We start from the raw sequence: 18,149 nt of genomic DNA, 5'->3' as shown, positions 1-18,149 counted from the left end.
CCTCTGTACACAAGATACTGTTTTGGTGTTTATCTGCTGAACTTTTCCAGTAATCCTCTTTCTCTTGATGAATTTGTAGAACATATATCAAATATTGAGGGCCTGCTGCTGCAGTATATTACGTAGATGGTATACACTACTACCATGGCTCACCAGTGGTGGAAGGAAGGAATGCTCAAAGTGATAAGGCAACTAAGTGAACTACTTTTTCTTGGATGGTGTCAAATTTCTAGAGTATTCCTGGGACTCTGCTCATTTGGACCCTTATGCCTTGTTTTTGAGAGTCAGACAATTAGTTATTTACTGTAGACTTTCAACTTTGGTCTGCTCTTGCAACCATAGTGATTATGTGGTGCAATTAAGTCTCTGGTTAACAGTATCTGCTCATTTCCAAGATGTTAATTGTCAAACACGCAGGGGTAATAATGCCATTGGATGTTAGGGTGTAGTGGTTACACGCGCTCTCTTTGGAGATGGTCAGTGGCAGACATGTTTTGTTTGCGACTGATCTTTACCTACCTGTGGTTGTGGAATATTTATTATTTGAGGTGTTGTGAGTGAGCAATATTGTGATCACCATTGAATATCCCTATTTTTCATCTGGATGGAAGGTCATTGGTGAAGCAGCTGAGGATAGTTGGCCAAATACACTACCCTGAGTAATTCTTGTAGCAATGTCCTAGTTCTCTAGAAAGCATAACTTTTTTTTTGCATTCGATAGAATTTCAAATAGAATATATTTTTCTCTACTCCTATTGACTTTAAATTAATTAACTTGCCTTATTAGAAATGTCATGACACACTTCTGGAGCAGATGGGACTTGAACCCAGGTTTTCTGGCTTAGATGTAAGGACATGACCACTGCACCACAAGAGCCTTCTGGGTCTGCTTTATTTTTTTTCTTCTATTCGAAAGTGCTATCACATACAACTGAATGGTTTTCCCTTCAAGTCTCTGTATAATTGTTTGTATTTTTAGCTATTAACCACCGCCAGTTACAAATTTACAGGCAAAGTCCATTTGGGCAATGTGAACCGTCAAAGGTGAGGAGGTTGTAGGGAGAGCAGGCAGGGACTAAATCAAAATAGAATTGGAGGGAGAAATAAGGCACTGTATCTCACAAGATTGATTTGCTTTATTTTCTTACATACGGATGTTCTATCACGCACAACTGAGCAACTTTTCTATCACCAAAATTTCTCTGACTTTTTTTCCCTAAGTACTAACTAGAAGTCTCTAACTGCTAATTAGTAATCATTCATGTAACCAATTAAATATTTACAAGCAAAGCCAATTATGGGCAATGCAAACCATCAAAATGAGAATAGGTAGGGAGAGACGGAAGGAGCTAAATCAACGTGGAGTTGGAGGAGGAATGGGGCTGAGACTTTTAATTTTCTTTTTATACTCCGAAGTGCTATTAAGCATAATGAAGTGATTCCCAACACCAAAATCACTTCGAAACTTCTTACTCCTTTTTTTTTGTTTTAACTGCCAACAGTAATACCCTGTGTAACCAATCAAGTATTTACAAGCAAAGCCCATAATGGGCAATGTAAATCATCAGTCTGGTCAGAAATATTATTACACATCTCTGGAGCAGGTGTGACTTGAGCTTTGGCCTCCTGGTCCAGGGGTAAGGGCGCTTCCACTGTGCCACAAGTGGGCCCCTCCATAGCTCGGTTTGTGCTCCTAACATCTTATGGTGCAAAAAGTTTGATTTTATGGAGTGACTTAAAGAATTTAAGTGAAGGAGAGAAGAAGAGCAGTTTAGGAGCAAATTCCAGAGCTTAGGGCCTGGACAGCAAAGGCGTGGCTATCATTGGTGGAATGATTAAATTGAGGATATTTAGAGGTTAGAGTTAAATGAGTGTGGGTATCTGAGGATTCAAGGGCTGTAAGAGATTACAGAGCTAGAGGGGAGCAAATACATGGAAACATTTTGAAAGAATGATAAGAATTTTAAAACTAAAGCTTTGTTTAACCAGAAGCAGTGTCAGCATGCACAGGAGTGATGGGTGAACAGATTTGGTGCAGTTTAGGACACGGGCAGTGGAACTTTAAGTGATCTTAAGTTGATGGAGGGAGACCAGCTGTAAGTGCAATAAAATAGTCAAGTCATAAGCTGACAAAGGAGTGAGTGCGGTTTTCAGTAGCAGAACAGCAGAGGCATGTGGAGATGAGTGAAATTGCAGAGATGGAAGCAGGCAGCCGTATTAACAGTAAAAGCATGGGTTTAAGAGCTGCTCTCTGGATCAGATATGATACAGTAGAGAGGGCAAGAGAGGTGGTAATGTGATAGAACTGGTAAGGAAAAATAACATTGTTTTGGAATGATATGAGCTAGGAATAGGAATAGACAATTCAAGCTTACGCTGCCATTTAGTATCTGATCTCCAGATATAGTGTCACAAATGCCTTGGATACTTGCAACAACATTTCCATACTTTTATACTCCATTCCCTAAGCAACAAATGCTAAAATTCCATTTGCCCTTCTTATTACCTGCTCTACCTGTAGACTTGCTGAAGAGTGGCCACATATTAGAAACAGGAGGCAAAGTATAGACAAGTGAAGGACAATGGATATAACTCTAAAATAGTAGGAAAAAAAGCCATAGAAGGTGATCCTCCAGTAATGTTTCAATAACTAAGAAGGGAACCAGATGAGTGAGATTGCACCAGCTGGAAATTACTGGAGATGTGTTGAAGGAAAACGGTGAGATCAATAATGCCAAGGCTTCAGAGAGGCTGATGAGGACAAGTAATTTACCGTACTCATTTAGGATAGGAGTTTTGACTATAAGAGGTGCTTTGCTACTGTGGCAGGGGGAAAAGTCTAATTGGAGTTCAGGGAGAGATGGGTAAATTTTGTAATTTAGTCTTTATCTTTAATGTTTTGTACAGACTCTTTTCAAATTTACTCTTCCCTTTCCTGTTTGACAAAGTTGCGAAGCTGCTTATACTGAATAAGGTACATCAAAGGAACACCAAACTCTTAACTGTTAATTGGAATATCAAATATCGAATGCGCGTGTCAGAGAGAGAGATTAAATTATCCCTGTACTTTCGTTTTAAGTTCATTTGGCATAATGACAATATCGATATATGTTGGAAATAAAATTTGTTGAGTCGACGGCCCATATGATCTAAAAAAAAACCTCTGGCAAGCTATTGAGTTCTCTGAGCCCTGATTTGTCATCAGTGACTTGAATAAATGTTCCAGTGCCTGCTGGTAATATGCGTGTACATAATTAATTTGATAGAGTACTGCAGAGATGGCCAGCTCTTTGGTCAGAAAGTACACTTCTGGTGCTAGCTACGTTAACCATGGGTATATTCCACAGGAACGTAAGCATTAAACTAAGATTAAGAGTTGAATTTTCAGTAATATAAAGAATGTTTATTTTTTAAAATGCTGTATCTCAGTGTTTATAACTGAATCAAGTATGTTAGAAAATTATGTAGTATACCAAGGAACTGGTAGCTAAGCAATTAATGTGAAGTATTACATTAAGGATGTTGAGTTGTCTTTGCATCAACATAATCATCTTTGCTTTGAATGAGAAGCATACCTTGATTTAACTTAGGTTAGTTGTATTTCTGCATGAGCTACCAACCAAATATTTACATTAAAGATGTTGGAAAATTTAGAAAAAATGTATTTTTCTTATTTGCATTTTCCATTTTATTATGGAATTAAGTCCAAATTCAATTTTGGAAAAAATTATGAACTGTATCTATTAGCTTTCCCATAGTGATGTCAGTGATTTCATACTGCTCAAGACGAGTTACTCTGGCATGGTATGTTCTTTGTGTATCATACCAGAATCCTGATGCGACTCTTCTACTCGGAACTCCAACAAAGCTAATGGACATCCACTGGGCTGCCCTCAAAGGCATCCCTGAAGAGGCCAGACTTTGCTAACAAGTCACGAGAGGACCCAGCATGTGACTGACCAAAATGAAGAAGTCTCATGCTAGCAGTCACTGGAAACATCGAAGTTTTCAGGAACATCCAATAGTGAAATAGAAGCACCTTCCTGCCAACAAATCATCTGTCTAACTCTTCAAGCAGCACCTTCTAGGCATGATCCATGCATTGAACTTATCAGCTATTGTAGAATCTTTCAAACCAGAGTAAAAGCAAGTCATCTTTGATCCAGAGAGACTGCCCAAGAAGAGAATATTTGCTTTGCTCATGATGTCCTCTTCTAGTCTTATTTATTATCTTTAATCTTTTAGTCCAAAATAAGTACCTATTCCCATAGTAATTCGGTTAATTTCATTATAGTTGGCAACTTGTCATCCATTTCATTTTCTGTTAGTTATTTTCTTTGACTTGTTTGTAGTATTTGCTTTCCAACAGCAGGTACTTGATCACTGCGCCAGAGACCCTGGGGTGTAGATAGGCCACTGAATGATCAAGCAAGTTCAGTTCCTATTGCCTACACAGTATGGATATTTTTCTTCCTTCCTGAAGTTGCCAGTTCTTGGCAGGGAATGATTTCATAGATGACATAAATATCATTTAACTCAGCGTCAAGGCAACCAGCATTGAAGGCTTTTTCATTTTTCATTGCTCCTGCTAACAAGTATGGATTTTTTTTAAAATTTAGATTTAGATTAGATTACTTAGTGTGGAAACAGGCCCTTTGGACCAACAAGTCCACACCGACCCGCTGAAGTGCAACTCACCCAGACCCATTCCCTACATATTATCCCTTCACCTAACACTAGGGGCAATTTAGCCTGGCCAATTCACCTCACCGGCACATTTTTGAACTGTGGGCAGAAACAAGAGCGCCCGGAGGAAATCCACGCAGACACTGGGAAAATATGCAAACTCCACACAGTCAGTCGCCTGAGGCGGGAATTGAACCTGGGTCTCTGGTGCTGTGAGGCAGCAGTGTTAACCACTGTGCCGCCCCTAATGTTGCCAAGGTTGAAGGGCTTGAGCTATAGGGAAAGGGGGGACTACGCTGGAGCACCAGAGGCTTAAGGGGTGACTTCATAGGGGTGTATAAAATCGTGAGGGATATGGATAGGGTATGTGGGCAAGGTCACTTCCCCAGGGTCTCTGGCGCTGTGAGGCAACAGTGCCGCCCAATTAGTGTATAGCAATCAGGCATAAGAACTTCTCTGGCCTCATAAACCCGCCCCTGAGTTGTGTCAATTAAGTGTAGCTCAATTGCTGCTGCTCTCATTCAGGCCTTATTCAGGGCTCAAAGCTGAAGGATTGTAACTTTTGCAGGAGTTATACTAAAGTGTTGAAGATAATCTTTGATACCATTTGAAGTTAGCAGTGAGTAGATTAGATTAGATTAGATTCCATTACAGTGTGGAAACAGGCCCTTCGGCCCAACAAGTCCACACCGACCCGCCGAAGCGCAACCCACCCATACCCCTACATTTACCCCTGACCTAACCCTATGGGCAATTTAGCATGGCCAATTCACCTGACCTGAACATCTTTGGACTGTGGGAGGAAACCGGAGCACCCGGAGGAAACCCACGCAGACACGGGGAGAACATGCAAACTCCACACAGTTAGTCTCCTGAGTCGGGAATTGAACCCGGGTCTCTGGCGCTGTGAGGCAGCAGTGCTAACCACTGTGCCACCGTGCCGCCCACAGTATTGGATAGTTTGAGAATCCGAGAGGTTTGGCTACACATCTTGAGATTCCTCACAGGTTATTTGACTGAATAAGGATTCACTATATTCAGGATAATGCACAGATTGACAATTTAATATTGGGTGGAAAGCCGAATAAGAATAAATATTTGGATTGTCACTTGGAGTGTACCACAAAGATAGGTATTTGAGCTTAACTGTTTACAATCTATATTAATAACTTGGGTGAAATTCAGAAAAATCACACAACATCAGTCTAGCTACCAGATGAAGGAGCACTGCTCCGAAAGCTTGTACTTCCAAATAAACCTTGCATGATTTTTAACTTTGTCCACCCCAGTCCAACACCTGCACTTCCAAATCATGAAATTCAGAAGAGCAAATTCAATCATTAGGAGAGTTCTAACTCTATAAGGAGGAGGTACTGGATACACCATACTTAAAGTTGACAAAGAATCTGCACTGGTTGAAAAGAATCCAATGATACCAGTTCAAGTAAGAGTGGAAATTGCAGACATTAACCGTAATCTTAGGCTTGAGGAAGGTGGCAGAGGACTGAGGAACTGCAAACATTCCGCTGATGTTCAAAAAAGGGTATCAGGATAAGCTCAGTGATTGCAAACCAGTCTGTATAATGTCAGTGCTGAAGAATCTTCAAAGAGCAATAATCTGAGTTAGAATTAATAGTCACAGAAATTAGATTATGATTAGAAAGCTAATTACAAATGTGAAAATGGATAGCAAGACTTTCTACAGGCATGTGAAAATGTAAAAAAGTAAAATATGTGTTGGTCAAAGTTATTGATGTAAACAGTAATGGGGAATTAATAGAAGATACAAAGGAAATGATCAATGAAATGAATATTTTTCTTCAGTATAGTCGATACAAAAATTCTAATAGTAGTTGTAAATCAGGAGGTGTAGGTACAGAAGAACAGACTGTAATTGCAAACAAGGGAAGTGGTACCAAGCAAACTGCGGTAGCTGTGAGCTTTCAACTCTTGAGGTCTTAATCTTAGGGTCTTAAAAATGCTGGCCAATGAGGCAGTAGATGTGTTGGTGATAATTTTCTAAAATTCTTAAGAGCTAAGAAAGATTCCATCAAACAGGACAGTAACAAATATAACCCCTCTATTCGAAAAGGGAGAGAAGCAGAAGACAGGATCCTATAGATCAATAAACTTGATGTTTGTCTTGAGAACAATGTTAGAAGTTAAAGCTGTGCACTTATCAAATTCCAAAGTCATAGTGAGTAGTCAACATGGTTTCATCAAAAGAAAATCATGTTTAACCTATTTATTGGAATTCTTTGAAGGAGTAAGATGTGCTGTAGATATACTATATTTGGATTTCTATAGGCATTTGATTAGCTACCACATCAAAGCTTATTACAGTATAATAACATTTCATGATATTGTGGTGACATACTAGTTTGGAGAAATGATTGTCTGTCCAGCAGAAAACAGTATACCTATAAGGTTTTTTCATTGGTAGGATGTGATTAATGGAGTCTGGGGATTTATACTGGGCCCTCAAGCTTTTACTGTTTACATCTATAACTTTGAGAAAGTGACGACTGGAGATCAGAGTCAAAGAGTGTGGCGCTGGAAAAGCACAGCTGGTCAGGCAGCATCCAAGCAGCAGGAGAGTCACGTTTCGGGCATAATCCCTTCATCAGGAATGTGGAGGGGGGGAGGGGTATGAGAGATAAATAGGAGGGTAGGGGTGGGGCTCAGGGGAAGGTAGCTGGGAAAGTGATAGGCAGATGCAGGTGGGGGGGTGATAGTGATAAGTCGGAGGGGAGGGTGGAATGGATAGGTGGGAAGGAAGAAGGACAGGTACAACAGTTCAAGAAGGCGATGCCAAGTTGGAGGGTTGGATCTGGGTTGAGGAGGAGGGAGGGGAGATAAGGAAACTGGTGAAGTTCGATGTTGATGGCTTGTGGTTGAAGGATCCCAAGGTGGAAGATGAGGTGTTCTTCATCCAGTCTTTGGGTTGCTTGGATTTGATGATGGAGGAGATCTAGGACTTGCATGTCCTTAGCGGAGAGGGAGGGGGAGTTGAGGTGGTCAATCACAGGGCATTGGGGTTGTTTGGTGCATGTGTCCCAGAGATGTGCTATGAAACGTTCTGCAGTAGAAGAAACCACATCAAGAGCAAGGAATACAGTCAATGAGGTGTTTGGATGTGTAGGAAAATATCTGCTGAATGTGAAAAGATCTTTTGAAGCCAAGGATGGAAGTGAGGGGGGAGATGTGGGCTCAGCTTTTACATCACTTGTGGCGGCAAGGAAAGGTGCCAGGAATGGAGGGTGGGTTGATGGGGGGTGTCGTGGACTTAACGAGGGAGTCACAGAGGGAAAAGTGGCAGATGTGGGAAAATGTGCAGTTGTTCATTTCGGCAGGAAGATTGAAAAAGCCAATGTTACTTAAACAGAGCTCATCTCTAGAAATCTGAGGTGCATAGGGGTCTGGTTACTCTAATGCTCGAGTCACAAAATGTTAGTATGCAGGTATAGCACATGATTAAGAAGGCTAATGGGATGCTATCCTTTATTTGAAGAAATTGAAAGTAAAAGTCATATGCTATATTTCTGATATACTATGAACATTGCGCAGTTTTGGTCTCCTTATTTAAGGAAGGATGTAAATAGGTTGGTACTGGTTCAGAGGAAATTGCTAGATTAATACCTGAAATTAGTAGGTTGTTTTATGAAAATAAGTTGGACAGGTTGGGCTTGTTTCCTCTGGAGTTTGGAAGAATGAGGTGTGACTTAGTTGAAATATATAGACCCTGAATTGTCTTGTCAAGGTGAACATGTGGGTGAATTTAGAACTAGAGGGCACAATTTTCAAATTATGGGTTGTAATTTTAGGACACAGATGAGGAGAATTGTTTTTCTAGGTTGTGTGACTTTGGAATGTTGTTTCAGAGAGCAGTAGAAGTGAGATCATTACAGAGGAACTCAATAATCTGGCATTCAATTATCCGAATTTTGGATTGTCTGGCAAGATCACAAGGTCCCGATGCTTGGCTAAACTATGTTATCTGGTATTTGATTATCCGGAATTCGATTAACTGAATGAAATGATTCCTGATGAAGGGCTTTTGCCCGAAACGTCGATTTCGAAGCTCCTCAGATGCTGCCTGAACTGCTGTGCTCTTCCAGCACCACTAATCCAGAATCTGGTTTTCAGCGTCTGCAGTCATTGTTTTTGTCTCGAATGAAATACTCCCCACCCGTCTCCTTTGGATGATCGAGGTTCCTCTGTATATACTTTTAAGGCAGATTGATTATTGTTAGTCCAGGGAATCAAATGTTATTGTGGGTAGGTAGGAATGTAAAATTCAAAACTCAAACAAATGAAAAGTTTTTGTCTTATTCAATGCTGAAGCAGGTGCAAGGGACAGAATATTTAACTTCTGCTCCTATTTTGAATGTTTCTATATTCAGAGAAACCTTGGTGTCTTTCTACATGTATCACAAGAAGTTTACATGCAATTGGGAAGCTAAATATCTTGTTAGTTTTTGTAACAAAGGATTTAGAAAACAAAAACAAATAATTCTTGCTAGACTTATTCAGGGCTACTGCTGAGGTCAGACCTGGAGTCATGTCTGCACTTTTGGTCTCCTTACTAAAGGAAGGACATATGTGCTCTGGAGAGTACCCAGTGAAGGTTCAATAGACTGGTTCTTGTGGTGCAGGGATTGGCCTGTGTTTTCAAGACTTTATAAGAATGAGAAATGATCTGTCATAAAATTTGTAAGGAGCTTGGTAAATGGATTGGCTGTTTAGGACTGGATGAGAAAGTGAAGAAGGACGCTTGCATTTATATGGCATGTTTCATGAATGCCAGATGTCTCAAAGCACTTTAGTGACAATACAGTACTCCTGAAGTGCAATTACTATTGTAAAGTAAGAACTGCAGCAGCCAGTGTACAGTGAACTTCCACGAGCAGCGATGTGATAATAAGCAGCGATGGAAAAGCACAGCAGATCAGGTAGCGTCTGAGGAGCAGGATAATTGATGTTTGGGCAAGAGCTCTTCGCGCCACATCATTCCTGATGAAGGGCTCTTGCCCGAAACATCAATTCTCCTGTTCCTCGGACTCTGCCTGACCTGTGCTTTTCCAGCACCACATACCCGACTCTGATCTCCAGTATCTGCTGTCCTCACTTTCTCCTAGTTGGTAATTTGATGATGTTGCTTAAGCAATAATTATTGGATAGGATACTGAGGATGACTTCCCTGCTCTTCTTTATAATGGTGCCGTAGAATCTTGAATATCCAACCAAGCAGATAGATGGGAATTTACCTGAATGCTTCTTTTGAAAGCAACCTCTGGTGGCACAGGACATCCTCAGTACTGGAGTGTTAGCCTTGATCATTGTACTCAAACTCCTGAAGACGGTTTTCAATCTGCATGTTCAGACTTGAATGTGAATCTAACATTGACACTCAAACAGACAGATTTGGTCACTAAAATAAGGGTAGGGATTCTCTTAATGAGTTTTGAGAGGATTTGTAGCTCAGGTTGAGGTTCTGGATTTTCCAGCTCAGCGAGCAAATCTATATCCAGTAGGAATTTTCTGCTTCGGAGAGCCGTGTATGCTTAGTATTTGATAATATTTAAGACGGAGGACAATAGATTTTTTTGTACTCCAGAAATAAAGGCATATGGGATTGTTCGGGAAGGTTGGAAATTTATAATTTCTAGTTGAATGGGAGAGCAGGCTGGATAGGAGAAATAGCATACTCCTCTTATTTATTATATATCCATATTTCTTATATTTTGATGAGTATTTTCGCTCCATTATTCTGACATTGATAGTAATGAGTCGATTATTGGATTTGAAGGAGGTTTTGTGTCACAATGATTGTGTTTTTTTCCTCTGAACCAGAAGTCCCACACCAGGATTGTTCGCCAAGGAAGGTGTGTTTATAACTTGGCCAAACAGATTGAGTTTTAACTTATAAATTCTTTCATAGAAACATAGGAGCAGGAGGAGGCCATTCAGCCCTTGGAGCGTGCTCTGCCTTTCATCACAATCATAGTTGATCATCCAATTCAATAGCCTTATCCTGCTTTCTCCCCATAACCTTTGATCCCATTTGCTCCAAGTGCTATATCTAGCCACTTATTGAATGCATTTAGTGTTTTGGCATCAACTACTTCTTGTGGTGATGAATTCCACAGGCTCATCACTCTTTGGGTGAAGAAATGTCTCCTCATCTCCGCCCTAAATGGTCTATCCCGTATCCTCAGACGTGACCCCTAGTTCTGGACACACCCACCATCAGGAACATTCTCTCTGCATCTACTCTATCTCGTCCTGTTAGAATTTTGTTGATTCGGGGGTGCCAGTGTTGGACTGACATGTACAAAATGAAAAATCACACAACACCAGGTTATAGTCCAACAGGCTTTTGGAGTTCTGCTCCTTCATCAGGTGGTTGTCAAGTAGAATTTTATTAGACTCTATGAGATCTCCCTCATTCATCTGAACTCCAGCGAAAACAATCCCAACCTAGTCAATCTCTCCTCATACGTCAGTCCCAGAATCAGCCTGGTAAACCTTTTGTTGCACTCCCTCGAGAGCAAGTGCATCCTTTCTCAGAAAATGAGACCAAAACTGCTCATAGTAATCTAGGTGTGGCCTCATCAAACCTCTGTGTGACTGCAACAACATGTCCCTGCTCCTGTACTTGAAAACTCTCGCAATGAAGGCCAACATACCACTTATATTCTTTACCGCCTGCTGCACAAGGACACCCAGATCCCGCTGCACACACCCGTCTGCCAATTTGCAGCCATTCAGATAGTAATCTGCCTTCAAGTTTTTGCTTCCAAAGTGAATAATCTCACATTTATCCAAATTATATTGCATCTGCCATTGATTTGCTTACTCACCCAACCTGTCCAGATCATGCAGAAGGATCGCTGCCTCCTCATCACAGTTCACCCTCCCACTCAACTTGATATGATCTGCAAACTTTGAGATGTTACATTTTGTTCCCTCATCCAAATCATTAATATGATCCTAGCTGGGGTCCCCGCACCAATCCCTGTAACACTTCACTATAATTGCCTGCCAATTTGAAAAGGACTCATTAATTTCTACTCTTTCCTTTCTGCCAACTATCCATCTCAATACACTTTCCCCAATCCCATGTGCTTTATCCTTGCCCAATAATCTCTTATGCGGGACTTTGTCAAATGCTTTCCAAAAGCCCAAATATACCACGTTGACAGGCTCCCCCTTGTCAACTCTAATAGTTACATCTTCATAGAATTCCAACAGATTTGTCAAACATGATTTACCCTTCATAAACCCCTACCTGACTCTACCTGATCGTGCCACTGTTTTCACAGTGCTCCGTTACAAAGTCCAAATATAATGGATTTGAGAATTTTCCACAATCCTCAGACATGTTATTTTTCTTGGCCAATCTGTATGCTTCTTCCTTGGATCAGACACTAACTCTTCCTTTGTAAGCCATGGATCGACTTTCTTACCCATTTTGCTTTAGTGCTAGACAGGAGTAAACAGTTGTTGCAGTTCCCCCATGCCTTCCTTGAATGCTTGCTATTGCCTCTCCACAGTCATCCCTTTAAGTAACTCTCCCCAATCTATCAAGGCCAAATCATGCTTCATATCTTCATAGTTCCCTTTATTAAGAATCAATATTCTAGTCTCTGAATCAACTGCCTCACTCTCCATCTTGATAAAAAAAATTCTGCAATGTTTTAGTTGCTCATTCCCAAGGGGTCTTGCACAGCTAGATTGGCAATGATTCCTTTCTCGTACATGCTACCCAGCCTAAGATGGCCTACTGTCTAGTTGGTTCCTCCACAAGCACAGTGGCACAGTGGTTAGCACTGCTACCTCACAGCACCAGAGACCTGGGTTCAATTCCCGTCTCAGGGCAACTGTCTGTGTGGAGTTTGCACATTCTCCCCGTATCTGTGTGGGTTTCCTCCAGGTGCTCCGGTTTCCTCCCACAGTCCAAGGATGTGCAGGTCAGGTGAATTGGCCATGCTAAATTGCCCATAGGTATTATTAGGTGCATTAGTCAGAGGGAACTGGGTGTGGGTGGGTTACTCTTTGGAGGGTCGGAGTGGAGTTGGTGGGCTGGAGGGCCTGTTTCCACACTGTAAGTAATCTAATCCAAGAAAACCATCCCAAGTACACTTCAGGAATTCCTCCTCTATGGCATTGTGACTAATGTTGATTTTCCCAATCTATGTGCAGATTAAAATCACGCATGCATGTTTAATTTCCTGTTTAATGCCATTTCCAACATCACTACAGCAGTTTAGGGGTCTATATATGACACCCACTAATGTTTTTTGCCCATTGGTATTTCTCCACTCTACCCATACAGGTTCCATATTGTCAGAGCTAACATTCTTTCTCACTGTTGTGTTAATTTCTTCTTTAACCAATGCCACTCCACCACCTTTTCCTTTTTTGTCTGTCCTTCCTAAATACTGGATCCCAACTTAAACAATTAGCAGACAGTAAGGCTGACAGGGGTTCCTCATCAACAATGTGATGGAATGAAATTGGAGCCTTTACCATCATTGTCCATACCTCAAGACTGCAACTTGCATATCTAACTGTATGTTATCATCGTAATTTGGACTACTTGGGAGCCAGTTGATTCAATTCGCAGGACGGTCAGTGTGAATCAGATCAATGCCAAAAACAGGAGATTTGTTCCCCACTTTTGCTGGGGTGGGTTGGGGAATTGCCTTCTTGCCCTACCTATGATGGAAGTCATGGTGCTGTGGGTTGATCTAATCTTTGGACAGACAACTCAAGAAGGTGATTGAATCTGGTCCACATTGTTGGGTGCAGCGCATGGTGTGCTCACTGCCAATGCCCATTGCTTCTGCATCATCTAACAGGTGCTACTTCCAACAGAATATAAAATTTTACATTTTGTAGCATCAATTTTGCTACCAGTTAATGTAAAGCACAGGGACTGATACCAATTAGTGCTGAGAATGCCAAGAAGTATAAGAGAGCAATTGTTTTAGATCCTGATTTCATTCTGATGAGATTACTTTATGCTGGATTCTTGAACTGAAAAATGATGACTGAACTTCTATCCATTTGGTGCATTATTATTGTCCTATTTGACTCTGGGTTGACCACTACTATCTTTGAATTATCCTCCAGGCTCTTTTCTTCAAAGCAAACTTTCTCTTTGTCCAACAGTTCCAACCTCGACTCCATTACCAGGTATGAACAGGTCATAAATGCATCAGCTCTAATTAAAACTACTCATATAGATGCTTCAGCTGCTACTTTTTCTATCTAACTACTCTAAACATTTCACTAAATGTTTACTCACTGAACTTGAACTTCCCCTATCACTCTGCTGTTCCTCTTTCACAATACTACCTGCTCCATCAAGGACATCATGGCAACCCATCTTGTTACCTCCTAAATCTCTAACCTCTTAATGATATTCTAAATTGCTGTCTTTACTTATACATCCTACTTTTAAGGATGTAGTTTAAAGAAGGATTAATAAACTAATAATGGAATGGAAGGATTGTCTTGTGAGAGAAGGTTCACCTGTTTAGGAGTGTATGCATTGAAGTTGACAAGTCTATGAAGTGACTTGATTGAAACACATGATCCTAAGAGGGTCTTGACCTTGTGTCTTTCCCATTGTGGGAGAATCTAGAACCAGGCCTTTCTGCTGAGAGGAATGGAGTTGCTCATATAAGCCACATACTAGGAGAATCTTTTTCTCAGAGGATTGAGAGTCTTTGGAATTCTGTTCCTCAAATAGTGCTAAAAATAAAGACTATTAATATTTTTAAGGCATGGGCAAGTAAATCCATAACCAGCAAAAGGGTGAAAGGTATTGAGAATAAGCCAGAATGTTGAGTAATCAGATCAGCTGTATTCTTGTTGAATGGTGGAGCAGGCATCTGATTTGTATGTTTGTATATTCTATCTTTCAGTGCAGTTTGTCATCATTCTCCTCCCTAATGTTTTCTTTAGTCTCCCTCTCTAAACTTGCAATTAGGGTTTTGAATATTGTAGGCACATGCATTCCTATCTCTCTGAAAAATTAATGTGTGAAATCCTTAATGACTGTGTCCCATAGTACATAGTCCATTCTTAGTTTTCTTAGATCTTCAATGTGCCAAATAACAAACTATTAACAATTGAAGACCAACTCTGTGGCAGATGTTTTATCATTCAATCCTATTTTCTCAAATATATCAAGGTATCTTTTAGCAGTGCTTTTTTTTTTCCCTTTCCTGATCTATTCTGTTTCCTGCATAGTCCACTAAGAATCTTTTTTCAACTCCCCTTCTTTGTCAACCACATGTTCCTCCTCCTCTTGAAGCATAGAGTCAGCTTCACTTGTATATTATTCCTGATGAAGGGCTTTTGCCCAAAACGTTGATTTCGCTGCTCGTTGGATGCTACCTGAACTGCTGTGCTCTTCCAGCACCACTAATCCAGTATTCACTTGTATATTAATGATACTCAACTCTGCCATTATTTTAGGCACCATGAGTACCTTAAAATTTTGATAACTTCTATCCATCACTCAAAACAATTTTCTGGAATATTTTTAGAAAAGCATCTAACTGTTCACATCTCTCTATGTTTGGGGCGATGATTTGGAGAAGGCACTCGATGAAGCTTTCGCATCTAAGTTAAATAGTAAAGGGAACCCATCCATACATTAGTTAGCTAGGAGCATTTGCAGTTTGTTAATTATTATATAAGGCAATGCAGCCTTTACTTTATCACTAATGCTTGTCCCAATGATGTCTGCAAATGCAATCTGATGAAAATGTGTAGAAGCCATTTGGATGAAGATATCACATAGGTCTAATATTATTTTCCATCTAACCAATTTGCAAAATTTAGGCATAAAGCCAGTTATTTTGGGTCCTGGGTTGTTGATCTTGGCCTTGGATCTGAACTGATATGAAGTTCTATGATAAATGTCAGAATGAAAATGAGGAAAAACAAAGTTTTATAATTGCTTTTACAATTAACAGGCATTCCTTTTCATTCAAAGTGCTCCAAGACTATCGTTATCATATTGAGATTTTACCCTCCGATCTCTCAATCGTCTCAATGGTCCAAGGAAACTGTGCCTTTTAAGCTTCATGGTAGTAAAGGGGTAGTAAATATAGTCCATGGATTTTAATGCTTGATCTACAGAGACATTGGTACAATGATGTTGTCATTGGTCTAGTAATTCAGAGACTTGGGCTAATGCTCAGGAACATAGAACGTAGAACATTACAGTGCAGTACAGGCCCTTCGGCCCTCGATGTTGCGCCGCCCTGTCATACTAATCTGAAGCCCATCCCACCTACACTATTCCATGTACGTCCATATCCCTGTCCAATGACGACTTAAATGCACTTAAACTTTGCAAATCTGCTACCATTGCAGGCAAAGCATTCCATACCCTTACTACTCTGAGTAAAGAAACTACCTCTGACATCTGTCTTATACCTATCTCCCCTAACTTTAAAGTTGTGTCCCCTTGTGTTTGCCGTCCCCATACTTGGAAAAAGGCTCTCCCTGTCCACTCTATCTAACCCTCTGATTATCTTGTATGTCTCTATTAAGTCACCTCTCAACCTTCTTCTCTCTAACAAGAACAGCCTCAAGGCCCTCTGCCTTTCCTCATAAGACATTCCTTCCATACCAGGCAACATCCTAGTAAATCTCCTCTGCACCCTTTCCAAAGCTCCCACATCCTTTTTATAATGTGGTGACCAGAATTGTACATAATACTCCAAGTGTGGTCGTAGCAGAGCTTTGTACAGCTGCAGCATAAGCTCCTGGTTCTGGAACTCAATCCATCTGTTAATAAAGGCCAAAAAGCTGTATGCCTTCTTAACTACTCTATCAATCTGGGTGGCAACTTTCAGGAATCTTTGTACATGGACACTGAGATCTCTCTGCTCACATGCATTCCCAAGAATCTTACCATTAGCCCAGTACTTTGCATTGCGATTACTCAATCCAAAGTGTATCACCTCACACTTGTCCACATTAAACTCCATTTGCCACCTCTCAGCCCAGCTCTGCATCCTACCTATGTCTCTCTGCAGCTGAAAATGTGTTGCTGGAAAAGCGCAGCAGGTCAGGCAGCATCCAAGGAGCAGGAGAATCGACGTTTCAGGCATGAGCCCTTCTTCAGGAAGGGCTTATGCCCGAAACGTCGATTCTCCTGCTCCTTGGATGCTGCCTGACCTGCTGCGCTTTTCCAGCAACACATTTTCAGCTCTGATCTCCAGCATCTGCAGTCCTCACTTTCTCCTATGTCTCTCTGCAACCTACTACATCCTTCGTCACTATCCACAACTCCACCGACCTTAGTGTTGTCCGCAAATTTAATTACCCACCCTTCTAAGGCCTCACCCAGGTCATTTATAAAAATGACGAACAGCAGTGGACCCAACACCAACCCTTGCGGTACGCCGCTAGTAACTGGACACCAAGATGAACATGTCCCATCAACTACAGCCCTCTGTTTTCTTTCAACAAGCCAATTATTGATCCAAACTGCTATGTCTCCTACAATCCCATTCCTCCGCATTTTGTATGGTAGCCTACTGTGGGGAACCTTATCAAATGCCTTGCTGAAATTCACATACACCACATCAACCTGTTTACTCTCATCTACCTGTTTGGTCACTTTGTCAAAAAAACTCAAGATTCGTTAGGCACAACCTACCCTTCACAAAACCGTGCTGACTGTCCCTGATCAGATTATTCTTATCTAGATGGTTATAAATCCTATCTCTTATAACCTTTACCAACAACTGAAGTGAGACTCACAGGGTTGTCTCTGCTACCCTTTTTAAACAAGGGAACCACATTTGCTATCCTCCAGTCCTCAGGCACTATTCCTGTAGACAATGATGATTTGAAGATCAATGCCAAAGGCTCGGCAATCTCTTCCCTTGCATCCCAGGTTTGAATCCTGCCTTGCAAGATGATGGAATTTGAATTCAATTGATGATTATCAAATTTTTAAAAAGTATAATAATAATAATCATGAAATCATTGTCACTTGCTGTAAAACCATACCTAGTTCACCAATGTCCTTCAAGGAAGGAACATCTGTCATCCTTATTTGGTCTAGACTGTACGATTGGTTTACTGGTCAATTTCAAAGAGTCAATCAGTTCCTGGACAGGTAGGGAATTGCTAGCCTTGTTGGTGATGCCAGCATCCTGTAAGAGAGTAACAAAATAAATCATTTCCACCTGGCTGTGGAAGTTATAGTGTTTTGTTATTATAACAGGCCCAACATTTGTAGCAGGAAAGATGAATGTTAACTAAAGACAACTAACTTATTTAGGGTGTTAAGGTTACTTTAAGCAATTTCATATTCCTCCTTATGACAGAGTTTGTTTATTATTTTCACTATTAATTGTAAAATAACTATTAAAAATCAAGTGGAATTTGGAGAGTGATGGTTAATGAATAGAGGTTCAAATTAA

The 18,149-nt window shown here is 40.7% G+C and overlaps 1 protein-coding gene across 8 annotated transcripts in view; it reads left to right on the top strand.

Moving 5' to 3' along the window:
• The window catches only part of agtpbp1 (ATP/GTP binding carboxypeptidase 1), a 338,830-nt gene that overhangs the window by 102,149 nt on the left and 218,532 nt on the right, over positions 1-18,149 (top strand). For 3 of the 8 annotated variants that reach the window (XM_072585860.1, XM_072585823.1, XM_072585833.1), the window contains exon 4: positions 13,825-13,887. The exons of the other annotated variants lie outside the window; for them this stretch is intronic. In XM_072585860.1, the coding sequence (XP_072441961.1) occupies positions 13,825-13,887 (63 nt within the window). The remainder of the gene's footprint in view (positions 1-13,824; positions 13,888-18,149) is intronic. 8 annotated transcript variants of the gene reach the window in all.

The sequence above is a fragment of the Chiloscyllium punctatum genome, chromosome 2, assembly GCF_047496795.1.
Source record: "Chiloscyllium punctatum isolate Juve2018m chromosome 2, sChiPun1.3, whole genome shotgun sequence".
Lineage (NCBI taxonomy): Eukaryota > Metazoa > Chordata > Chondrichthyes > Orectolobiformes > Hemiscylliidae > Chiloscyllium > Chiloscyllium punctatum.
The sequence above is the reverse complement of the archived record's forward strand: the minus strand, read 5'-3'. Positions and strand labels throughout refer to the sequence as shown.